Genomic DNA, 25,175 nt, shown 5'->3' with positions numbered 1-25,175 from the left:
CAGCCTCACGTGCGACGAGGCACGTCTCTGGGCAGCCGCGTAAACTAGTGTTTTTCCGCCACAGCCAATCATGCTGCATGTTTATTGTTTCACTGACGTTGATGAGATTAACCACTTAGGTACCGAAACTTGGTACCGAAAAACAAGACATGTTTCGATACTCGGTAGTATCGAGGCAATTCGGTCGGTACCTAAAAAGTACCGAACTCGGTTCCCAGCCCTAATGTAAAGTAACCCTGAATATTTTTTAACTAAGGGACTGTTCGTTATTTATTTAAGGGGCCACCGGAGGAGTTTTGAGATCTGTAATCAAAAAAGACTTGACCCTCCCTTCGCCAGTAAAATTGTTAAGTTGTTTTGATTGATACTGTGAAGCAGCTTTGATACAATCTGTATTGTGAAAAGCGCTATATAAATATATTTGACTTGACTTGACTTAATACATTTTTCTATGACCCTCCAAAATGATTGTGAAAAAAAGGCATGACCCTCCCCTGGAAAAAGGCATGACATCTTTGCGCTCGGCAAAGATGTTCAGATAGCCATTGTTTTTTTACAACCATGACAAACGACTAAACTCCTGCTTTCTCATCTTACTAAGGCTGTAACGATAGACCAAACCTACAATTCGGTTCGTATCATATTTTTTTATTTTAGATTTTTAAAAAAAATCATGTTTTCGGTGCTGATGCAGTGGTGACGCGTTCATGTAACAAGTGTGGCGCTCCCAATAAAGTATCTTAAAGCTGCCACAAAGAACCGGCAAAAGTAATGATTATGAATATGTCAAATATAGCAAGGAGAGATTTTAATTGTTTATTAATAAACAAGTTTTTTCTGTGTCAGTGTGTCGGCTTCAAAATGAAGTTGACGATGCTGACTCGCGATTTTCACAGTAACGCGCCAGAGAGAAATGCAGATTTCATACGGATTACATAAGCAGAGAGCAGTCTGTTTTTCGTTTTTAAATGTTCTGTTTAAAAGTAGACATCAAGCTTTCTATATATTTCTCAAGTCTGTGAGGCAAGTACCTTATACGCTGAGTTTCGGTTCATTTATGAGACGAGAGTCCAGTTCACGCGCCGGCGACTCTGTGTCATGATGATCTATTTTCTACTATATTTACTTCTTATTTATTAAATCCAGGCAATTGGTTGATGAAACATTAATTAAAAGTAAGATACAATTAATAAAAAAACGAAATTTACTTTAAAGAAAGGCTTTGTGCTTTCTGTAGTCGCTTTCAGAGCGGTCATGTCCGTAACGGAGAACTGTCACGTCCGTAACATTGTTTTTTTCCTCATAAATGCGAACACGAAAAATAAAATAAAAAATAATATTTTATGTTCTGTGGAGGCCGACCCTTCTTCATCCGGTTATTAGCCTACTTTTGTTTTGCGCAGTGTAGCCTAATTTGTAGAATTATTAAAAAATATTTTGCCACCTAAAAGTTAAAGATTTGTTGTGTCACGTGACGTCACGTGTATTTCGCTCATATTAAATATAAAACTCATGTGTAGTCTGATATTTTTCTAATGTCTTGACTCCATTAAGGGGGTATGGATATATAAACAGATTCAGTATTAAATGCATTTTCTGATAATTTATATTTCAAGTTTTGACTGCAAATGTCACGTCCATATGCTGAAATTGAATTTATCCTCAACTATTTTTTTTGGTGTAGGTCTGCGAATTTTATTATGTTAACTTAAAATAATTCTAATAGTAATTTAAAAATGTGGTAGCCCTACGTCTAACACATCACACTCCACTGTTATGGTGGCAATTTCAGTAGATTTACTCATTAATAGGCCTGTCGCGATAATCAATAAATCAATTTATCGCACGATAAAAAAAATGAGCTCGATAATTTTTCCGGCCGCGATAATTTCCATTTGCATGCTTGTTTTGTTTTCCTCGTCTCTCTCTCTCTCTCTCTCTCTCTCTCTCTCTCTCTCTCTCTCTCTCTCTCTACCAAAGAGACTGGAGGACAATATCAACGCTGACCGCCACACATTGATTTGGGAATGTTTTTTTATTATTATTGTTTTTTTACTGAGCCTATTTATAATCGTATTTGATTGCAGAGCGCCGTAGCGCGTCCCTCTCTCGCGCGCGCTCTTTCAACCTCATATGAGCCGTCTATGGCTTAAATCAAACTTCATTCACACACACATGAAACACTGTCTTGCATACACATATATTAAGTAGTCAAACATACATGTATACTGCTGAATGCTCAAACAAATATGAAATGCACAACGACACACCTGAAGTCGCTCACGCACATACACGCAAACTCTACACACACGAGAACGAGATGCGCGCACACACAAACTCTCCACGCACATCATATGAGACCCTCGTGCGCACAAAAACTCTCCACGCACATATGAGACGCGCGCACACACAAACTCGCGCACACTCATATGAGACGCGAGCGCACACACACACACACACACACACACACACACACACACACTAACTCGCGCACAAACTCAATGAGACGGAGCACACAAACACACAAACTCTCCACGCACATACTCATTTGAGACGCGAGCACACACACACACACACACACACACACACACAAACTAGTGCACATACTCATATGAGACGCATGCTCACACAGTACATGCATATGATTCTCAGTGTGAACGGAAGTCACACATTGGTAAGTGCATTTTTTGTTAACAGAGACAGAGTCCATTGCTTTTATTGTTTTTGGTTGTTTTGTTCATTTAAATAGTCTTTAGAAATAAAAGTTTATTGATCTTTGAAAACGTGTACCTGCATTATTATGCCATTATCATTATTTTAGATGAAAATGGTCTCAGAACAACAATATTATCGTTTATTATCAATATTATCGTTTATCGCAATAATTTCTTGGACAATTTATCGTCCAGCAAAATTTGTTATCGTGACAGGCCTACTCATTAACATTGCTGTGGAAACACAATAAGAATGGAAACTAAAATATGGTAGTATCGTACAGCGCACATTCTATCAGCTGCAGTTCTGGCGCCTCAGTCCCAATACACTCAACGTACATTCATATCACATGTTAATGCCGCGGTAGAGTTACACTCACAGGACACTGCACTTATTCGCAATCACAAAAGTTCATTATTTGCTTGTGCTTTAAAGCTATGCTGGGTAAACATTTCATTGGCGTTCTGTACATGATGCACTTTTTCTGAGCGTGTACTGAAGTGCGTGCACACTGTCAGACAGCGCCAAACTGGATTTTTTTTGGGTCAGACCCATCTGATAGCGATGGGGGACCGAGACCGAGAGAGCTACATAAAGCTACATAGAAAAAATATTCACCAAACAAGCCACTTTGAAATTTTGCTGTTTTCATGAATACAAAAGTTGGGTGACCTTCCCCCTAGACAAAAAAAGTTGAATGACCCTCCCCTCAACAAAGAATAAAAAGACATGACCCTCCCCTATTTTCCTCCGGTGGCCCTTTCCATAAATACTGAACGGTCCCTAAAGGACAATTAATTTACTGCAGAAGTAAATAGAAAGGCAGTTAAGGCAGATAAATATAATCAGAATCAGAATCAGAAAGAGCTTTATTGCCAAGTGTGCTTGCACACACAAGGAATTTGTTTTGGTACTGAGGCTTCCAGTGGACATATACAAATACAACAAGAAACATAATACTACAAATTATAAGAATAAAAAATAAAAATATAAATGTATGAGAATAAAAGTATCACAGTTGGGTTTAGTCAGAATAGACATTTTCAGTTTTACTGATTATGAACATATTTACAGTGTTTTGAATATTTTACATAAATAAATCTACATATAACTGTCACCTGAGTTGTAGGATATTGCACTAAACAGTGGGAGTATTGCACTTAAAGGCATATGCCTTGGGAGGAGTGTTAACTGTTCAGGAGGGAAATGGCCTGTGGGAAGAAACTGTTCCTGTGCCGAGATGTTCTTGTGGCCAGTGATCTGAGTCGCCGTCTTAACAGTTCAAACAGGTGGTGTCCAGGGTGAGTGGAGTCTGTGATGATTCTACCTGCTCTCTTCCTCACTCTGGAAGAGTACAGGTCCTGGAGGTTTGGCAGGGGGGCACCAATAATCCTCTCCGCAGTCCGGACTGTCCGTTGTAGTCTCCTGATGTCTGATTTGGTAGCTGAACCAAACCAGACAGTGATGGAAGCTCACAAGACAGACTCAATGACGGCTGAGTAGAACTGAATCAGCAGCTCCTTTAGTTAAGTTAACTAAAGTTAAGCAGCAGGCAGTGAACATGATATCTGCCTGCCAATCATGGCAGAGTCGGTATAACCTACTGTGACCGTGTCCTGCGGTCCTGGAATGCTAAAACAACTTCAAACAAGTCAGCAACTTTGAATGGGTTATGTCCTGTTATGTTAACAGGTCCATAAAAGATCCACATGGGATGAACACACTCAATGTCGTCCCTCCTTGGCCATGAGAATGAGTTGCATGCCGGGTCTTTGTGTAGAAACTTGAACTTCACATGAGGGACGTCAACACCAGAGACAGTGATCTGTTACTCTTCCTATGTAATAGGCACGGTCATAATACACAGCATAATAGTCGTCCTTCTTGAGGTCTGAACCTGCAGGCAAAAAGCAGGATATCAGAAAAATATTATTTTTGCAATTATATGAGCACCTATTTATGAACCATAAACATGATAAAAGAGGTAGTGATTTCACTGCTTACATCTGTACAGCTGCTTTGTATCTAGCTGCTGTCTCTCTGTCTTCTCTCCACTTGTGGGCCTGTTTTGCACTCTCATGACTGTAGGACTGGTCTTCTGCAAAATTATATTAGGAAATAAACTTAAAAAGAGAATGTTCAGCTCACATTTTTCATGTGAACTTTTAAGCTCTGTATGGAATTCCAGATGACGCTAAAATATGGACAATTACCTGAGACTCACTGTTCAACTGTGTTTGGGAGCAGTCAGCTACAACAACAGGATCAGTCTCATGTACATTTGTTGCAGCACTTCGGTCCTGAAAGTGATGTGAAACATTTGTTGTGTCAAAAAATCTGTACGATATCAATGATGTGTAAGGTGATTGAATACTGTATACAATTTAATACATTTTTAGCAACTGAAAAACCATGTAAAAAATATATTAGTATCTGTACTCACCTCAAGCTGGAAATGACCACTTTCTAAGTCTTCTATGAGATCATCCACTAGATCACCCATTTCTGCAAGATCACCTGCATCGGAGTCTGGGCTTGGAAACAATGCTGAAATTGAAAGAAATTAGTGTTAATATCAAAGCTTAAAATACATTGAAAACATTATCTTTGGTACACTTTTTGAAGAGAAGCTGACAGGGCTTTTACCTCACCCTGATATACCAGAGATGACCAGGGATGGATCTGCATCTGGCTGTTTCTTCAGCTTGATTACCCTATCAACCCAGGGACGTGTGTATGACCTATCAGCACACTCTCCTATGCCCTCTTCACATGCTTTGCAGAAGCAGGACAACCTGCGAGTCTGGACACTGTACGGCTCATGACCTCGAACAACATGAATTTGTCTTGTCCCTGGAACAGTCACAACATCAACCCGGTCTTGAGGTTCACAAACAACTTGCTCAAGAGGTACAAAGTAGAAACATCGCCTGGAATGATTGCATGTACCAGAATCTAGAAGAGCAGGCTTTGTCAGTTCTTTCTCACAAAATCTAAAGAAAGATTCTGGAGAGTTGATTATTTCATCACTAGCCTTGACAGTACGAGCTGCTGCAGATTTCACCACGCCCCCTTCCCCATCACATGGAGACTTACCATGACGAGACCCAAAAAAGTGTCTTTCTACAACCAAATCTAGATCCTGCTGACCGAATGAAATGTCAACAAAAGGAGTTTTAGACTTGTATTGTCCACTACATCCATCTGTGAACTGAATCATCCTGGAAAATGCAAGTTGGCGAACTTCTTTCAGATGACCAGTGACAGTATTAACAAATACTGCGACAGCATGGGAAACATGCTTGGCATCATTTGACACAATTATCACTGAATCTTGTACTGGCTCTGGATCACCACAAGAACAAGAGTATAAACACACTACTGGGTGAATTGTAACCTGGACTTTAGCCCAGCGGGCACTCTGTACCTCGTTCTGTAAAAGGCATGTATAATTCTCAGCGAAGTCCATAATACAGACAACTGAATCTTTGGGGGGATTTTTCGCTATTTCCCAGAACTTCTGCTGCTGCCATCTAGCTTGAAAAAGATGGTTGGGTAAAATCTTGAGCTCACTTTTCATCTCCTGGATCAATTCTTTAAGCTGGCCAGACCTGGGTAGTAGGGCCTTCCTAAGATTTCCACGCACTGTAGTATTTCCCCAAACCTGCCAGGAGACTTTTTTCTGCTGCTACATCTAGTGGTTGCAGATATGCTTCTACAGCATCAACACCGCATTCTTGACATTTTCGGTCAATACACGGTAACTTGTGAAGCTTTCTGGCATCATATGAAGGTGGACAGACGGTGATGTCACTTGCATGGTATCGATTTCTGATTTTGCAGTCCAGATTTTTTGCTTGGACAACCTGGTTTATCACCTTTAACTTCAAGTCAATATTCTCACAATATTCACAGAGGCATTGGTTCAAATGGGCTTTTAGGTGACTTTAGGTGAAGTGCAGGCTCGGCTGGACCGGCATGAAGAGACTCTGGTTCGGCAGGGCTGACGTGGAGCGCAGGCTCGGCAGGGCTGAAGAGGATCATAGGCTCGGCAGGAAGAGACTCAGGCAGGACGGTCTCGGTGGTATGAGACTTATTAATGTGGATCGCCCATAGACAGATCCGGTACTGGACCTAATGGCTGGCATGACATGAAGATTCTCTGGCAGGGCGGTCTCGCCATGGCAAAGACATCTTTACAGGCGGCAGTATCCGAAAAAAATTTCCACACATTCTCTAGGCTAGTAGAGTAGTACACATTAGTAGATGGTAAACATACTCTAGTAACAGTAACGGTTTATAAAAAGAACCACAACCAATGTGAGTTATAGCTTTTAATTAAAAAAATAATTAATATTAACACTTTTACACTCAAAGCTCTTCCCAGAGCTTCAGCTGTTTCCTTCTATTCACAGTATTGCCCGTCAGGAGCTGGATATCTCTGTCTGATTTCCTGGACAACACAGCTGGGCAAAACGAGACGATAATCTTTACCAAGTCGCTCGCATTGCAGGAACCATTCCATAAAGTGACGGTAGGCTGTTAGGCGATATTGTCTACAAAACAGTAAGCACAACGTTAGCAATGCGAACTATTTGCACATACAGTATGCTATCATGTAAATATTACAACAATAGCTCAGCTGACTACGCGGGAAGAACATTGTGATAATGCCGCGTGTCCAAACTTTGTACATTACGTCTTGGTAAAAAAAAAGAAAAACAAACCAAATAACGTTACTCACTTTACACTCAGCCGTCCGTTTTTCCCTGCGGGCTTTGGCTGGCATTTCCAATTTATTTAGTCCAGAAGAAAATGGGATCACTGAAATTCGTGACAGCAATAGGACTCTCTATCTGTTTCCATAGGCGCACAGCGAGAGCACTGACATGACCGGTCCGCCCCAGCTCAAGTCTGGCCTCTTGTTCCTCTATCTCCCGCAACTGTTCATCACTGTATTGCGGCTCGTACAGGTAGCCGCGAGCATCAGATTCGCGCAACAGATCTAAGAAATCCCCTTCTGCCATTTCAACTTCAAAACTAACGTAACCTTCCGCCATCGTGATTAGCCTACTATACAAACTTTCTACACAGAGCAAGAGCCTGTTAGCTTAGCTTCTACAGAAAGATGGCTGACACTCTCTTTACACTCTGTGAGTGAGATCCCGAGGTCATATGGGCGTGGTGAAAACATGCGGAACTAGCTACTAGTACTGGCTGTAGTTTTAAGCCTCTGGCCCAAAAATCCTCCGATGACGCAAAATGACGATTTTTGCGTCATCGGAGGATTTTTTCCAGACTAATAATACATAAATCTCTTATATCAGGGGGAAATTAGGGGGGGAAGCACGGTAATTCGAAAATACGACTGGTTTTCTACTGGTTTTCTCTGATACAAAGCTTAATGCTAAATCCTGAAGTATCCCTTTAAATACTCAGAACAAGATAAAACATCCTCCAAATGGAGGCATGAACCAAGATCCCAGACCGGGGTAGTTTAGACCTTATTGAGGACAGAAGGTAAATTGCATGAAAGACCCTGGTAAAGGGCTCTCCCTCCACCCTAAGCAAAGTATTTCTAAATAGACGCTTTTGGTCTATTTCTCTGGACACGAGACCATTGTACCAATCACACTGAAACATTTCAAATGATACCATATAATGCTGTCAATTCACTTGCATTGACAGAACATTGTATTTTTCATGTAAACATTCTGATTGAACTGGTGAAAGGAAGAATGGGTGAAGGGACGGAATAAATTGTGAAGGAAGGACAAGAGTGAAAGAAGCTTTCCCACATATTCACTCTATGGGGTGTGGAGACGGATGCCTGCATGTGTTTCTTGTGCTTGAGAGTATGTTTACCCGACAACGATTTGCTTAAAATGGAGAAGTTTTTCCTATGAGTTTTTCGCATACAGACGACACCATTATCAAAACGATCCCCATTCACACGAATCTGCGAAAACGTCTAAAAGCCCTGTATTCTGCTGCCAGGCCAGTAGATGGCGATGAAACACTATAGACTGAACAAGTAATACGCATGTGCATGACATCATCATCTTCAGAGGTTTGGGGTTTTATTGTGTACACAGAGCCGTTTTTAAAAACGTGTACTTTGAGACCCGTTTTCAAAAGTTTGCGTTTGCAGGAACCCAAAACGCCGTCGTCGTGTAAATGAACGGCCAAAACAAATAATTGTTTTAAACATTTTTAGCTGAAAACGGTGTCATGTAAACAGCCCCTGAGTTCAGTGTAGTCTTAATTGCATCCTAGTTAGTCTCCTTGGTAAATGATTACGTTCAGCTGTCTGTCATTACATTTTTCTCCTCAGCAGGTATTTTATTTATATTTTATTTATATTTTATTTTATATTTTTGTATTTTCCATTTTCATTTTATTTAAACTTTTAATAATTTTGTTGTTTTTTGACATTTGTATAATTTTTTTACTGTTTTAAATGTTTATAATTTAAAAAAAAAAATTATTGAAGGTTGTAGTTTCAGTTATTTTAGGAAGTCAAGTTACATTTAATGAAAATGAGAAATGTTGCTGTCTTTGGATTGTGGGGGAAACCAGGGAAAAGTGTGTGTGTGTGTGTGGTTTTAGTTTCAGTTAACTATAATAACCCTCAGTCAGAAATCTCCACGTCTGCAGCTTTACACACACCAAACTTTACAGTTTTATTCCTGTCTATATTCTAAAGGTTTTTACTGAGGGGGTTGTTCATATATTATTCACCTGATTTATACAACATCTTGTTCCTAAAAACATGATGAAAAATCTGAAAAATTTGTGATGAAAGATTTATGGAGTAAAAAAAAAAAATCCCATCAGTAAAAACCTTTAACTTTAATATGTAAACAAAGTCAAACAAGAATGTTTAACCTGGCTTTATTCAATATTCAGATTTCTGTTCTGGATATTTAATCAAATCAGTGCATATTCAATTAGACAATGCTTAATTTGCATATTTAAATATTTCAGAAATGTTTTAATACAGAATATATAAGCAATTCTTCATGTAATCAATCAACTAGAGGAAGTACGGTCATATCCATCCATATTCATACAGAGGTCTTGCCTCGACTGTGTTAGAAAGCTCCTGTGTAAAACATTGAATTTACTGCTTTAAAAATAATGATCATATTTAACAGTCTTTTCTCTCTCCTGCTATAGATGAGCTCATCCCTGTACAGTCGTCCACACACCAAGAACTGGACTGAGATCAGGATTGACTCTGATGTGAATGTGAACTCTCTGAAAAGAGCTCTGACTGAACTGAAGAAAACTCTAGATGAGACTCTAAATGAAAAACTCAGTCAAACTGGTATGTAAATATCAAATACAGTGTATAGATTTGTTTTTTTTTGTTATAACTTGGAAATTACGTTTTTCAATGACTATAATGGGTTGAATAAAAAGTTGATCACCACAATTATTTTATCTCAGTCTGCAAAAGATCACACTGTTTGAAAAATATAATTATAACATAACTTAAACTTGCCATGTTAGCATTAGACTGGTGTAATAAAACGCTTACTAAACGTATGTAAAGTTATATCCAAACTTTAACTGATGCCATAACCAGTTATTGCAGTATTACTCTAACTTACTTTAGAGACATGTAAGTGATATGATGTAACTATTCATGAACAAACAATTTTTTATCTTACAGTCACTGTAAATTCGGCCTCTAGTTCATAAACGCCAGAGGAGAACTGGCCCCCGACTGAGCCTGGGTTCTCCCAAGGTTTTTTTTTTTCTCCATTGGGTCATTTGATGGGGTGTTAGGACACCATTAGGTCACTGGATGGAGTTTTTCGGTTCCTTGCCACTGTTGCCTTTGGCTTGCTCAGTTGGGGATATTCAAATTAATTAACCAATCATACCATTGATCAGCTCTACCAAACTTGGATGTCTTTTTTTCCAGTAATAAACAAACATTGTTAAGTTGTTTTGATTGATACTGTGAAGCAGCTTTGATACAATCTGTATTGTGAAAAGTGCTATATAAATATATTTGACTTGACTTGACAAACACGAATACAAATCACTGTAAAAAATGATTTAAAAAAATGATGGTAAAAATATTACACATGATAGTTTTGAGTAGTTTTTAAGGCTTGATTTCTTTAATGAAATCTACCTGAATAAATAATGTAAAATCTCCTAAATTATTTAATGCATGACACAAGGAATTTTTTGTGCTTTTCTTGTTGACTCTCAAAAGTGTGTGATTTTTAGTGAACGGAAATGACCTGTTTGAATTGGACTTGTATTGTATTTGACAGTGAGTTTCTCAAGTTTTTTTTCCCCTCCATTCTGTCACTTGATGGAGTTTTGGTTCATTGCCACTGTCGCCTTTTCCGTCTTTGTCGCCTTTGGCTTTTGACTTGCTTAGTTGGGGACATTTAATATTCAACAATATTATTGATCTCCTGCACTGACACCATTATATGAGAACTGAACTGAGCTGGACGATGACATCACGGTTTTCTCCAGAGCGGCTAGATATATAAATAAACTAAATTAATAAATTTAACTAAATTTTTACAACAGAAATTAACCATTTCTGAACGTTACTTAAGCTGAACTGTGACGCTATTTTCTTCTAGAAACAAACTTTGTTGCATTATTTTCCTGTTATCTCTGTAAAGCTGCTTTAAAAACAATCTGTATTGTAATAAGCGCTAGATAAATAAAGGTGACTTTACTTGACTTCAAGTTATGTTGTACAAGTAAAAGACTTTGTGATGCTCAGCACAGCACAGGAAACAACATTTTATCCAGATGCAGCTCACATGTAGAGGGACTTTACCAAAAAATAATTTTCCTCCTACCTTATTTCCTTCCTGAGTTATTCCATGTCAAATAAGGAAGATATGCAAATTCATAATAAAAATTATATATATATATATATATACATTTTTTTTATTTATCATCAGTTTCTTGGCAGGAGATCATTTATATTTCCAAAAAAATTAAAGTGTTCTATCAAACGATACCAACCTTTTGACTCTCCTTGTTATAGTTTTGGAGTTATGAGTCTTTTCTTTTATTTGTGTGACTCAGACAAAACAACTCTAAAAATGGCTTCAGTGCTTAAGGGTTAAACATTGAACGTTAGCATTTAGTTTTTCTGGACTGAAGACTGAGGGTGTTTTTTGCAGATGTGTTTTTTCAATAGAGCTAATGTTATATATTTTTGACCAACCAGTGTGCGAAATATAGTGTGACAGTCTAGATTTAAGTAGCTATAAGACAAGAACAAGCTGTGACTTATTTATTTGCTCTGTGATTTAAGGGCTGTTTAAAGATTTTTTTTCTTTCTCTTGGAGATAAAGGACTTCTTGTTTGGATCAATTAGCTCATCTTCACAGTTCACATATTTTTAGATGTTTAAATAGGCAGAGGCAGAGTAAAATGCATTCAAATGCCACAAATGCTTGAGATTAGGGATGTCCCGATCCGATACTCAGTATCGGTATCGGCTCCGATACTGCCATTTTTGCCGGATCGGGTATCGGTCAGACGAGGCCGATCCAAATCCGATATTGTGCGTTTACTATTCTGTGTTATTGTTAAGCCCCACAAAAGCATAAAGCACCATAAGGTTTTTGTGCACTATATTATAAGTGTTCTGAAGCCATACTATAGTATAATGCAAGATAGAAATGAATATTTAAGTCATTAAATTCAAGTTCACATAAACTTTTCCCTCCGCTGCGGCTGTCAATCATTCTCCATTCAGCAGCGCGTCACGTTCGGTTATGACAGATGAAACTCTCTCCAAGATGATTCAATGTTACTATTATTATACTTAATCTGTAGATAAAGCTCTATGGTTTCGCATAAAATGACTATCTTGCTGGACTGTATTGCTGTACCTTAATCATGTTACTTTCTACCATGTGTCTGTTAGATCACAACACTGGAGAGCACTATAATTCTTCACGCGCACAGTAACTGAAATTTAAAACTGTTTAAAAAAAAGACTCAATAAACTATTGCATAGATAGATAGTGTATAATACCCTATGCATCATGTCTTTCCTTTGTGCTTTGAACTTTTCAATGCGGACTCGACGAGCTGCGCGCTGTGACTTTGTGTTGCTTCAAGCGCATCATTCTGCGCTCGGGATGCGCATAAGCACTTTGTGCCGCACTGTATTACAGCCTTTCATAATCATATCATAATACTTTTGCGCAATGGAAGATTATTAATAGCCTTTTTTGTTCTGTCCTATCTATCATATGTTGCAGCCTCATTAAACAGCTGTTCTATACATTTAAAATGTCTTAATTTTATAGTACACTATATATAAAATAATTGATCTTTTTGATTTTTGTTATCTTGTTTTTCATGAATGTATTTTACAACAATACAAAGAGCAATGAAACGTTTTACCAGATTTAATGCTACACTTATTGTCTCTTATTTGTTCCCCACTAAATAATGTATTTTTTCACTAAATGTTCAGATTTTATACAATTATTGTGCACTTGTGATTTTTCTAGACTAAATTTTACTGCTGAGTTATCCACTAATCTAGTTTATAATAGAATTCTTGTCATAGGTTATGATCATTTTTGTATTCATTCATTCTGTATTAAGTAGATTGTGTTTAACACACAAAAGAGTGATTATCAGTTCAACACACAGAGTTATAGAAATTCTACTTGATTTAAAAAAAAAAACTGCGCTGGTATCGGTATCGGTCAATACTCAGAATTTTTGGGATCGGATCGGATCAGAAAAAATGGTATCGGGACATCCCTACTTGAGATGCAATATGTGTTAATTGTGTTATTAAAAGTGAGTGGTAAGAGTGGTAGTTATGTAAAAATAAACCTTTATAGATCCTATATATAGACATAATTAGGCACATTGTTGACACCTCCTTTCTTTTTGACATTTTAATGGAGTTAAACCTGTTATTTAAGGGGTTCCAGAGCCCCACGGAAACCTGTATTTTGCACACTGATTCTAACCCAATTTGACAATGATCCTGCTTGACGTTTGTAGTTATAGCTATTACTTCAAAGTGAATTGACTGACTGATTGAGTGATTGAATTACATTTCCCCCAGGGTTAGGGCTAAGAGAGTAGTTATGAAGAGAATCAGAGGTATTCAGAGCTTCTTCAAAAAAATAAAAAATAAAGAAAAGAGTCAGAGCCAGCCACAGCTTCTACAGCAGCAGTGAAACGGCTCAGTATAGGTATAGGTACAGCAGAGATGAAGAGCAGTCAGCTCCTCCTGCACAGGATGGTAAATCATGCTTGGATAGTTTGAATTTACCATGTAGGCTCATTTTCAAGTTGTTTGTCACTCCAGTTATACAATTACAACTGTCTGAAACATCACTACACAAGAACAATAGTTAAAACAGTTGTTAAAGACAGGAGAACAATAATAGAATGTGCATATGTACATACATACACACGTGCGTTTGAGTGTGTGCATTTATGTACTATGTATGATTGTCTGAGTGTAAAAATAAATATATATATTTACACTCACCTAAAGGATTATTAGGAACACCTATTCAATTTCTCAATAATGCAATTATCTAATCAACCAATCACAACCAATCGCACAACCTTGAGGCGGATGGGCTACAACAGCAGAAGACCCCACCGGGTACCGCTCATCTCCACTACAAATAGGAAAAAGAGGCTACAATTTGCAAGAGCTCACCAAAATTGGACAGTTGAAGACTGGAAAAATGTTGCCTGGTCTTATGAGTCTCGATTTCTGAGACATTCAGGTGGTAGAGTCAGAATTTGGCGTAAACAGAATGAGAACATGGATCCATCATGCCTTGTTACCACTGTGCAGGCTGGTGGTGTAATGGTGTGGGGAATGTTTTCTTGGCACACTTTAGGCCCCTTAGTGCCAATTGGGCATCGTTTAAATGCCACGGCCTACCTGAGCATTGTTTCTGACCATGTCCATCCCTTTATGGCCACCATGTACCCATCCTCTGATGGCTACTTCAAGCAGGATAATGCACCATGTCACAAAGCTCGAATCATTTCAAATTAGTTTCTTGAACATGACAATGAGTTCACTGTACTAAAATAGCCCCACACTGTCACCAGATCTCAACCCAATAGAGCATCTTTGGGATGTGGTGGAACGGGAGCTTCGTGCCCTTAATGTGCATCCCACAAATCTCCATAAACTGCAAGATGCTAACCTATCAATATGGGCCAACATTTCTAAAGAATGCTTTCAGCACCTTGTTGAATCAATGCCACGTAGAATTAAGGCAGTTCTGAAGACGAAAGGGGGTCAAACAAAGTATTAGTATGGTGTTCCTAATAATCCTTTGTGTGTGTGTGTGTGTGTGTGTGTGTGTGTGTGTGTGTGTGTGTGTGTGTGTGTGTGTGTGTGTGTGTGTGTGTGTGTGTGTGTGTGTGTGTGTGTGTGTGTGTTAGAGCCCGACCGATATGGATTTTTGGGGGCCGATACCGATATTAGAGAGTAAAAAAAGCAATATTATTTGTGTATTATAGTACAGTATACCAGTCAAAAGTTTGGACACTTTCCTATTGGTGTGTACAAACTTTTGATGGGTACTTTACACATGAGCTATAAACAGAATAAATATATTTTATAAACAAGTTTTGCAATGATCACTCAAATGTGGTAATCATATACTTGTGTGACAGATATGTAATGGAGGCAGGGGGAATGATAGAATGAGAATTATACAGCTGAGCTGTAACCAAACTAGTTTGCATTGCATGTTATATTATATTCTATTATATTATATTCTAAATACTGTTGCATAATCTTCACTAACGACTTTGTCTTTTAATTTAGTCATAACTTGTATCAATAAAATATATAAAAAGTGTCACTGACAAAACCTTATTATCTTCTATTTTTACTCTTAATTCCTCGAATCTCTACCAGTGGAGGAAGAACTCAGATCTTTTTACTAAAGTAAAATTAATAATATCATAATGAAAACGTTTTTAATTACTGTAGTAATGTAGTAAAGTAATGTACAGTACTTTTATACTATTTTAAATAATTAGTAAGCAAAATGTACTAAACGTGAAACTAGGCTACTCTTAATGCAAAATGGCCCTATATAAAGTGTTATAATTATATAAATTTTTGGAATATTGCTTGATGTTGTAACGTAGCGTTATCAGGCAGAATGAGCTTTAACACGGTGTCTACACGGCCGTTATTGCTCGCGTCGCAACAGCTGTTTACCCGAGACAAAGCAGAATCAGTTTACTGTTGGAGATCGCTCGCGCCACGCATTTTAATCAATGTTTCATCAACCAATTGCCTTAATAAATAAGAAGTAGGCCTAAATATAGCAGACAATATAATCAGGACTTCTCAGCTGCGCGCTTGCAATAGTCACAAGCTCACACAATACGTGACAGAGGCTTGTAGCAGAGAAATCAATTCTGTGAATTACACTGCGCAAATCACAAGTAGGCTACTACCCACCGGATGAAGAAGGGTTGGCTCTCAGTCTCCACAGGCTACATAAAATATTCATTTTATTTTATTTTATTTTTCGTGTTCGCATTTATGAGGAAAAAACAATGTTACAGACCGGACAGTTCAGCACTACGGACGTGAGCGCTCTGAAAGCGGCACTAAAATATGCTTTGAAACTTTCACATAGACATCAAACAGAAAGCACAAAACCTTTCGTTTCAAAGTGAATTTCGTTTTGTATTAATTGTATCTTAATTTTAATCAATGTTTCATCAACCATTTGCCTGCATTTAATTTATAAGTAAATATAGCAGACGATAGACAATCTCGACACGGAGGCGCCTGCGGGTGAACTGGAGCTCGTCTCATGAACCGAAACTCAGCGTATAGACCTGAGAATTGAAATATATCTATATTGAAATGTCTACTTTTAAACAGAACAATTCAAAACGAAAGACAGACAGACTCATGTAATCGTATGAAATGTGCATTTCTCTCTTTCGCGCGTTCACTGAAGATCGCGATCAGCATCGTCAACTTCATCTTTGGCTGACACTGACTGAAAACACTAGTTTATTAATAAACAATTAAAATGTCTCCTTGCTATATTTGTTGTATTCATAATCATTACTTTTGCCAGGTCTTGTGACAGCTTTTAGGTGCTTTATTGGCAGCGCACCCTTACATGAATCACCACACCGCATTTTTTAAAATATTCATTTATCGGCCATTATAAATGCCAATACCGATAGTTAGGAAAATGCCTAAAATTGGCCGATACTATCGGCCCGCCGATATATCGGTCGGGCTCTAGTGTGTGTGTGGCAGATCCTCCAGCCTATTGATTTCTCAGATATCTGTGTATTCCCACAGCTGACCAGCCATTCAGAGAGGAGGATCCAGCAGTGTCTGGAGCTGCACCTGCTAAGCATGGTATGTCAAGTTCTGTTATGTCCAGATATGTCATTCATGAACAGTTACCTGAAGTTGTTGTGTACTCTCATACTTGATTTGATTGAAAAAGGATTTTTCCCAATTTTGCCCAAAGTGTATGCTGTTCATTTGCTAATACACAGCAAACCCCACACTTAAACAGACAATTTATTCTTTAAATCTCAATACAAAACATTATGAAAAGACAAAGGAAAATGTGTGACACTAATCTTTCCACATACAGTCTATGGGTGTAATGGTTATTGTTTTTACTACTTCAGGTACTTCATCTAGTGAGCAAAGTGATTCAGAGGGCATGTCAGTAGGTGATGGTGACACCGATGAGAGAGAGGCTCCTCATGTTGCACAAGTACATGCCACCCCACCTGGACCTCACGGTATGTTGTGACATTTTATCTTTCAGTTTACACGACATTATGAGTGCCTTCCATTTAAATAACATGAATCGAACTGCGGTTGGCTGCGTACGTATACGCATTAAATGTCGCTATGCCATGGCCACCCCACACTAGCTTTGTGTCCCATCTTGGCCACCCCAGTAAAAATGTCCTGAATACGCCACTGCTCACACCAAACATGACAAAAACACAAGCACATGTCCAGTAAAACAAATCACAAGCCTTGTGCTCACACACAACGAGACATGAACATACAGCCAATGAGAACACTGATAAGCCACTGTTCACACAAACTTGAAAGCACACAGCTAGTGTTAAACACAAGCTGTGTGCTACACAGTACAAGACAAAACAGGAGTGTCAGGACTCTGTCACAAAACAAAGAAATAGACTAGACAGAAGTGACAGAATCCTGACAATAACATTCTGCATTTTGTTTTATAAATTGATGGCCGATCAACATTTACATGATGCTGCCAGTAGAGAGACACTATAAGTTAACCTGAAATTATTGCTATTAATAATCATATTGTCATCTGTGTTCACAGGGTTGAAGTTTGTGCAGAAGTTTGCAGGTACAGTGTGACTTGACACAGATACACTCACTATTTTTTTGTTTATAATGTACACATGAAAATGTTTGTTCTGAAGTTGATTGATAATCTCTCTCTCTGTGGATGTGACTCTGGATCCTGATACAGCTCATCCACATCTCATCCTGTCTGATGATGGAAAACAAGTCAGTCATGGAGACGTTAAGCAGGACGTCCCAGAAAACCCAAAGAGATTTAATTTCTCTGTCAATATTCTGGCAAAGCAGGGATTCAGTTCAGGGAGATTTTACTATGAGGTGAAGGTGAAGGGAAAGACTAAGTGGACTTTAGGAGTGATCAGAGAATCCATTAACAGGGAGGGAGGATTCACACTGAGTCCTGTGGATGGAGTCTTGACTGTGATTCTGAGGAATGAGAATCAATATAAAGCTTGTGAAAGTCCATCCGTCTCTTTATCTCTGAGAGTGAAACCTGAGAAGGTTGGTGTGTTTGTGGATTATGAGGAGGGTCTGGTCTCTTTTTATGACGTGAAGTCCAGATCTCATATTTACTCTTTCACTGGTCAGACTTTCACAGAGAAACTCTATCCATTTTTCAGCCCAGGCCGTAATGATGAAAGTAAAAACTCAAACCCACTGATCATCACTCCTGTCAGATGAAAAAAACAAAATAACAAATCTCAAAAGATTAACTATGTATGTGCTGTTTTTAGAGAATGTAAATTAAAACCAAAACAGAATTTGCACTAACCACAATCAAGCAGTTTTAACTATTAGGAAAATGAATATGTGATACAAGCGGAAAAAATATATGTATATTCAGTCCCTTAAAGCGATACTTCAGGATTTAGCATTAAGCTTTCTATCGGTAGCTTTCTATCCCCCACCCCCACCATATCATATCTCTCTGATATAAGAGATTTATGTATTTTAATCTGGAAAAAATCCTCCGATGACGCAAAAATCTTCATATTGCGTCATCAGAGAATTTTTAGGCCAGAGGCTTAAAACTACAGCCAGTACTAGTAGCTAGTTCCGCATGTTTTCACCACGCCCATATGGGATCTGACTCACAGAATGTAAAGATAGTGTCAGCCATCTTTCTGTAGAAGCTAAGCTAACAGGCTCTTGGTCTGTGTAGAAAGTTTGTATAGTATGCTAATCACGATGGCGGAAAGTAGTTTTGAAGTTGGAATGGCAGAAGGGGATTTCGAAGACCTGTTGCGAGAATCTGATGCTCGCAGCTACCTGTACGAGCCGCAATACAGCAATGAACAGTTGCGGGAGATGGAGGAACAAGAGGCAGCCGGGCAGCTGCTACAGCAGGGGAGCAAGACCTGCTTGGCGGTCAGGAGGAAGAGCCCGGTCAGACTTGAGCTGGGGCGGACTGATGGTGTCAGTGCTCTCACTGTGTGCCTATGGAAACAGATAGAGAGTCCTATTGCTGTTGCGAATTTCAGCGATGCCATTTTCTTCTAGACGAGATCGCTGAATCCGCTGATGAAAGTGCATTTATCAACTAACTCATGATTTATACTGTCACGAATGTATCAAAGCAAGCCTAGTTGTATCAATTTTTCGGATACTGCCGCCTGTAACAGGTAGGCATGGTTTGGGAGTGGCCTCGTAAGGGCAGCAAAGCAAGTACATTCTGGGAGGAGTTGTCTTTCAGCCACATGAGTAAAAAATTTATTTTCTGCCTTTTCTCAGTCTAGAATGCTTCACTTTCAAAAATAATTTCACATTTCTACTACAGGTCCTTCTCAAAAAATTTGCATATTGTGATAAAGTTCATTATTTTCCATAATGTAATGATAAAAATTAAACTTTCATATATTTTAGATTCATTGCACACCAACTGAAATATTTCAGGTCTTTTATTGTTTTAATACTGATGATTTTGGCATACAGCTCATGAAAACCCAAAATTACTAAATCTAAAAAAATCTATCTATTTTTTATCTAAAAAAATTAGCATATTTCATCCGACCAATAAAAGAAGTGTTTTTAATACAAAAAAAGTCAACCTTCAAATAATTATGTTCAGTTAGGCACTCAATACTTGGTCGGGAATCCTTTTGCAGAAATGACTGCTTCAATGCGGCGTGGCATGGAGGCAATCAGCCTGTGGCACTGCTGAGGTGTTATGGAGGCCCAGGATGCTTCGATAGCGGCCTTAAGCTCATCCAGAGTGTTGGGTCTTGCATCTCTCAACTTTCTCTTCACAATATCCCACAGATTCTCTATGGGGTTCAGGTTAGGAGAGTTGGCAGGCCAATTGAGCACAGTAATACCATGGTCAGTAAACCATTTACCAGTGGTGTTGGCACTGTGAGCAGGTGCCAGGTCGTGCTGAAAAATGAAATCGGATGGAAGCATGAAGTGCTCCAAAATCTCCTGATAGCTAGCTGCATTGACCCTGCCCTTGATAAAACACAGTGGACCAACACCAGCAGCTGACATGGCACCCCAGACCATCACTGACTGTGGGTACTTGACACTGGACGTCAGGCATTTTGGCATTTCCTTCTCCAGACTCTGGCACCTTGATTTCCGAATGACATGCAAAATTTGCTTTCATCCGAAAAAAGTACTTTGGACCACTGAGCAACAGTCCCGTGCTGCTTCTCTGTAGCCCAGGTCAGGCGCTTCTGCCGCTTTTTCTGGTTCAAAAGTGGCTTGACCTGGGGAATGCGGCACCTGTAGCCCATTTCCTGCACACGCCTGTGCACGGTGGCTCTGGATGTTTCTACTCCAGACTCAGTCCACTGCTTCCGCAGGTCCCCCAAGGTCTGGAATCGGTCCTTCTCCACAATCTTCCTCAGGGTCCGGTCACCTCTTCTCGTTGTGCAGCGTTTTTTGCCACACTTTTTCCTTCCCACAGACTTCCCACTGAGGTGCCTTGATACAGAACTCTGGGAACAGCCTATTTGTTCAGAAATTTCTTTCTGTGTCTTACCTTCTTGCTTGAGGGTGTCAATGATGGCCTTCTGGACAGCAGTCAGGTCGGCAGTCTTACCCATGATTGCGGTTTTGAGTAATGAAACAGGCTGGGAGTTTTTAAAAGCCTCAGGAATCTTTTGCAGGTGTTTAGAGTTAATTAGTTGATTCAGATGATTAGGTTAATAGCTCGTTTAGAGACCCTTTTCATGATATGCTAATTTTTTGAGATAGGAATTTTGGGTTTCCATGAGCTGTATGCCAAAATCATCAGTATTAAAACAATAAAAGACCTGAAATATTTCAGTTGGTGTGCAATGAATCTAAAATATATGAAAGTTTAATTTTTAGCATTACATTATGGAACATAATGAACTTTATCACAATATGCTAATTTTTTGAGAAGGACCTGTATATAAATGACCAATACTAAATACGCATTCATCTTCCCCGAGGTTAAATATCCCTTTAAAAATCAACTATTATGAAATATTTGTCTGTTATATATACGTGTAAATGCCTAATTGGTACACATCTATATATTTATTTTGTCTTACATTAATACTTTGCTTGTCAAATCTACTATGCAATTTTATATAATAAGCTTTCATTTTATATGGTGAAATTCTACAAAATGCAAAATGTACAAATTTTCCAGTGTTTCTACAAAAATTTCTGAAGCCATTTTCTCTCTCTTCTCTCCAGCTGTTAACATTGAATTACTTGTGAAATGTTGAGGTTCTTGGTTCATGTAAATAAAGACAAGTGTTCAATTCTATAACTAATAGAGGAGAGCAGGGCACAACCCAACACTTTTTGACTTTCTCAATTTGTGTAAATCCACTTGGGGTTCAGAGAATTCATTTTTTACCACATTAATTTCACACATGTCTAGTACAATTATGTGGTTTTTATATTTTTTCTTGATTTACCCCGAAAGAATGGAAGTGAAATGTGACAACATGCCACATTGTAACATGACCATATGACAGATTAAAATGTTATCTGATCTAATAAAAAAAATTACAAGACAAACTCAAATATTTTGTCAATAAAATACAATTATTAACTTTTTCAAATAAAGTAATGGCTTTTTAAAATAATTAAAAATAAACTTATTGCGTTTGACAACACACACCGCAAAACGTCTCGGTCACATATGGTAACCCTCATTCCCTGAGGGAGGGAACGGAGACGTAGGTCATGACTGACCAATAGGAATCTCGCTAGAGAGGCCAATCTACTTCGAGTGAAACTAAAACAAGCCAATACATATTGGCGTGCAATCATTTGCATCAGCTGCGCAGCCTCGCAGCGCGGGTATATGACGAGTAGCTGTTGCAATTGCACTTCAGTTTTTTGCTGAGGAGCCAACCTGATAAGCTGGCCACCCCGGCGGGTCCCTCAGGGAACGAAGGTTACCATATGTAACCGAGACATTCTCTATCGGTCAGTCACTACAACGTAGGTCATGACTGACCAAAGAAATCCCTACCAAAGTGCCACAGCCGCTGAGCCCCATCTAGCGCCCCGTGCAAGCCTCTACAACTTGTTTGAAGGGACGATAGGAGGAGGCTTTACACAGAGTATACGTGTCACTGTTGTTCCATGATAACCCATACAGTGAGACGTTGGAAAACACTGGGAAAGCGTGACCTTTCTGTTTAGGAAGGAAAACACTGCGGAAGCCACTTCTTCAAAGAGTTATGAGGAAAATACATATGGACTAACCCGAAGGTTGTACTGCATATGAAATAATGGGTGACTTAGCCCAAGGGAACACAGGCTTCTGTCTTAGGAGCAGCCGTGGAAAATATACACATATGGGATCCCCGTAGGGTCACACATATGGAACCCATCCCAGATCCGGTTCTCAAGGATTCAGCGGATAAAGGCCTGGCATGTCCGGGCCGAGGGTGTTGGAGGGCTCGACAGGTTTTTCACTCTGGAGCAATAAGGATGCACAGTAGGGTGCAGCAAGCCGACAGAGCCGAGCCTCTCGGTGCTTCTATCCGTTTAGGGTGAGAACACGGGAGGAGACCGGCTCTACACGTAGGCTGTAATATCTAGCGAACGTGTTAGGTGTCGCCCAGCCCACAGCTCTACAGATATCTGTTATCGAGGCGCCACGATCAAGCGCCCAGGATGCAACGCCTCTCTTGGAGTGGGCATGCAACCTGAGCGGGCAGGGCACGCCTTGTGCTTGGTAAGCCAAGGTGATGGCATCCACTATCCAGTGGGCCATCCTCTGCTTGGAAACAGCCTTTCCCTTCTGCTGGCCTCCGTAACAGACAAAGAGCTGGTCTGAGGTCCTGAGACTTTGAGTTCTGTCCACATAGAAACGCAGAGCGTGAACGGGACAGAGCAAAGTCAGGGCTTGGTCTGCCTCCTCCAAAGGCAGCGCTTGCAGGTTCACTACCTGGTCCCTGAAGGGAGTGTTAGGAACCTTGGGCACTTAGCCAGGCCTGAACTCTAGGCACGATTCTTCGACCGAAAATGCGTGCAGGTCTCCTACCCTCTTGACAGAGGCCAGTGCAACCAGTTGCAAAGTCTTCATGGAGAGAGGCGTTAAGTCTAATGATTGCAGCGGCTCAAAGGGAGCATCCTGAAGTGCTCGAAGTACCAGGGAAAGGTCCCAAGAGGGTATGGAGGGGGGTCAAGGAGGATTTAACCGTCTCACCCCCCTAAGAAACCTGACTACCAGTTGTGCTTTCCAACTGTTTTGCCCTCTATGTGGTCGTGATATGCTGAAATAGCTGCGGCATGTACTTTGAGGGTGGAGGGAGAAAGCCTTCGCTCCAACCCTTGCTGCAAGAAGCAAAGCACGGACCCTTTCAAACATCTTCGGGGGTCTTCTCGGCGAGAAGAACACCATTCGACGAACAGGTTCCACTTCAGGACGTAAACATGTCTCGTGGATGGCGCCCGTGCTGAAGTGATGGTGTTAACCTTTTAACCGCTGCCAGAGCACCGGCGCACTGAAGCATTTTTTGTTTAAATAGTTCAAAGTTACTTTTAGATTTAAAGTTATTACCTTGACAAACTATATATCATTAAAAAGATATAAGACTTAAGTTTTAGTATTTGACCACTATTGTATTCTGAGAAACGTATAGTGACAGTTATGTCTTAATTTGTGTCAGGAGTTATGTAATCAAAAAATGAGTCGATACCTTTAATATAAATTATGCGCGTCAGCCGCTCTCATTCAGAAAAAAAACTCCAGTGAGGTCGTCATGACAGCGCTTCACAAAACCAAGTCCCTTGGGGCTTTTAGCTCAAAAATGTGCAGATTTGGAGAAATATTGATAGATTCTCATAGGTTTACATCAGATTTAAATAGACAGGAATAATATTTATTGAATTTATACCGAAATTGGCCGATGTAATCATTATGAGCACTGAATACTCTGATGTACTGTTTTCAATCCATATTGGCAGCCTGAGGGCGCCGTGTGCACATGCAGTCCATATATGGAACACACGAAGAAGTGCCATAATCATGTGACAACCCAGGAACGCCCTGACACATACAAAGCTTCCAGAGATTGCTGTAACATGCAGATAAAGACTTTTTGAAGACAATAAACATGATTGCAATGATATTTGATTTACCTGTTTTCTTCGAGCCATGTCTGGTATTTTCATAATAATAGATTATATATATAATGTAATGCTAATCGATATAGACTTTATCATTGTGCAGAATACTATAAAATAATATATTTACTGTCTGATTTTTTTTTTATCTGAAGCCAAATCAGATCACAGAAGGTTATTTAAAACACTCGACTTGCCCTATAAAGTAAGTTTGGAGAACAAACATGGTTTTTGGAGAACAAACAGATTTTAAATATAACATGGTCAGACGTGGCTTCAGCTGCAGTGCATTCATAGACTGATACAATGCCAACTTCAATATTATTTTATTAAGATATTACATTAAAAAATAATTTCTAATAACTTGACAAAACTTTGAAGCTATTTATAACTATTTTTACATTATGACAATAATTAATTCTACATTTACAATAAAGTACCAGATGTCAGCTTTCAAATGAGATCATACTTGTGCTTTTAGTACAAAGGGTTCATGAACTGTATCTGTTTAAGTTTGGGTATGCCATTTCTGGGGATTTTT

At 39.2% G+C, this 25,175-nt stretch overlaps 2 protein-coding genes and 1 long non-coding RNA gene across 4 annotated transcripts in view; 1 reads left to right on the top strand and 2 right to left on the bottom strand.

Moving 5' to 3' along the window:
• Positions 1–24,637, top strand: part of LOC143725519 (E3 ubiquitin-protein ligase TRIM39-like) — a 57,326-nt gene extending 32,689 nt beyond the window's left edge. Inside the window, exons 5-10 of one of the 2 annotated variants that reach the window (XR_013198241.1) lie at positions 9,895–10,045; positions 17,063–17,122; positions 17,404–17,520; positions 18,090–18,116; positions 18,243–19,902; positions 21,342–24,637. Coding sequence is in view for 1 of the 2 variants with exons in the window: in XM_077217994.1 (XP_077074109.1) it covers positions 9,895–10,045; positions 17,063–17,122; positions 17,404–17,520; positions 18,090–18,116; positions 18,243–18,754 (867 nt within the window). In the remaining variant the exon portion in view is untranslated. Of the gene's footprint in view, positions 1–9,894; positions 10,046–17,062; positions 17,123–17,403; positions 17,521–18,089; positions 18,117–18,242 lie in introns of both variants that reach the window. The other variant, XM_077217994.1, reaches the window with a different exon arrangement.
• LOC143725560 (uncharacterized) overlaps positions 1–25,175 on the bottom strand; it is a 358,276-nt gene that overhangs the window by 259,661 nt on the left and 73,440 nt on the right. The window lies entirely within an intron of this gene.
• On the bottom strand, positions 4,521–5,298 carry LOC143726038 (uncharacterized). The gene is made up of 4 exons (XM_077219022.1): positions 5,159–5,298; positions 4,929–5,015; positions 4,720–4,813; positions 4,521–4,612 (listed from the first exon to the last, which is right to left on the bottom strand). Exons 1-4 carry the CDS (start codon positions 5,216–5,218, stop codon positions 4,521–4,523), a joined length of 333 nt encoding a protein of 110 aa, XP_077075137.1. The 5' UTR covers positions 5,219–5,298.

Source organism: Siphateles boraxobius, unplaced genomic scaffold (genome assembly GCF_051911475.1).
Source record: "Siphateles boraxobius isolate OS27281-9 unplaced genomic scaffold, OSU_SipBor_1 77, whole genome shotgun sequence".
Classification (NCBI taxonomy): Eukaryota; Metazoa; Chordata; class Actinopteri; order Cypriniformes; family Leuciscidae; genus Siphateles; species Siphateles boraxobius.
This window is presented reverse-complemented; position numbering and strand designations above follow the sequence as displayed.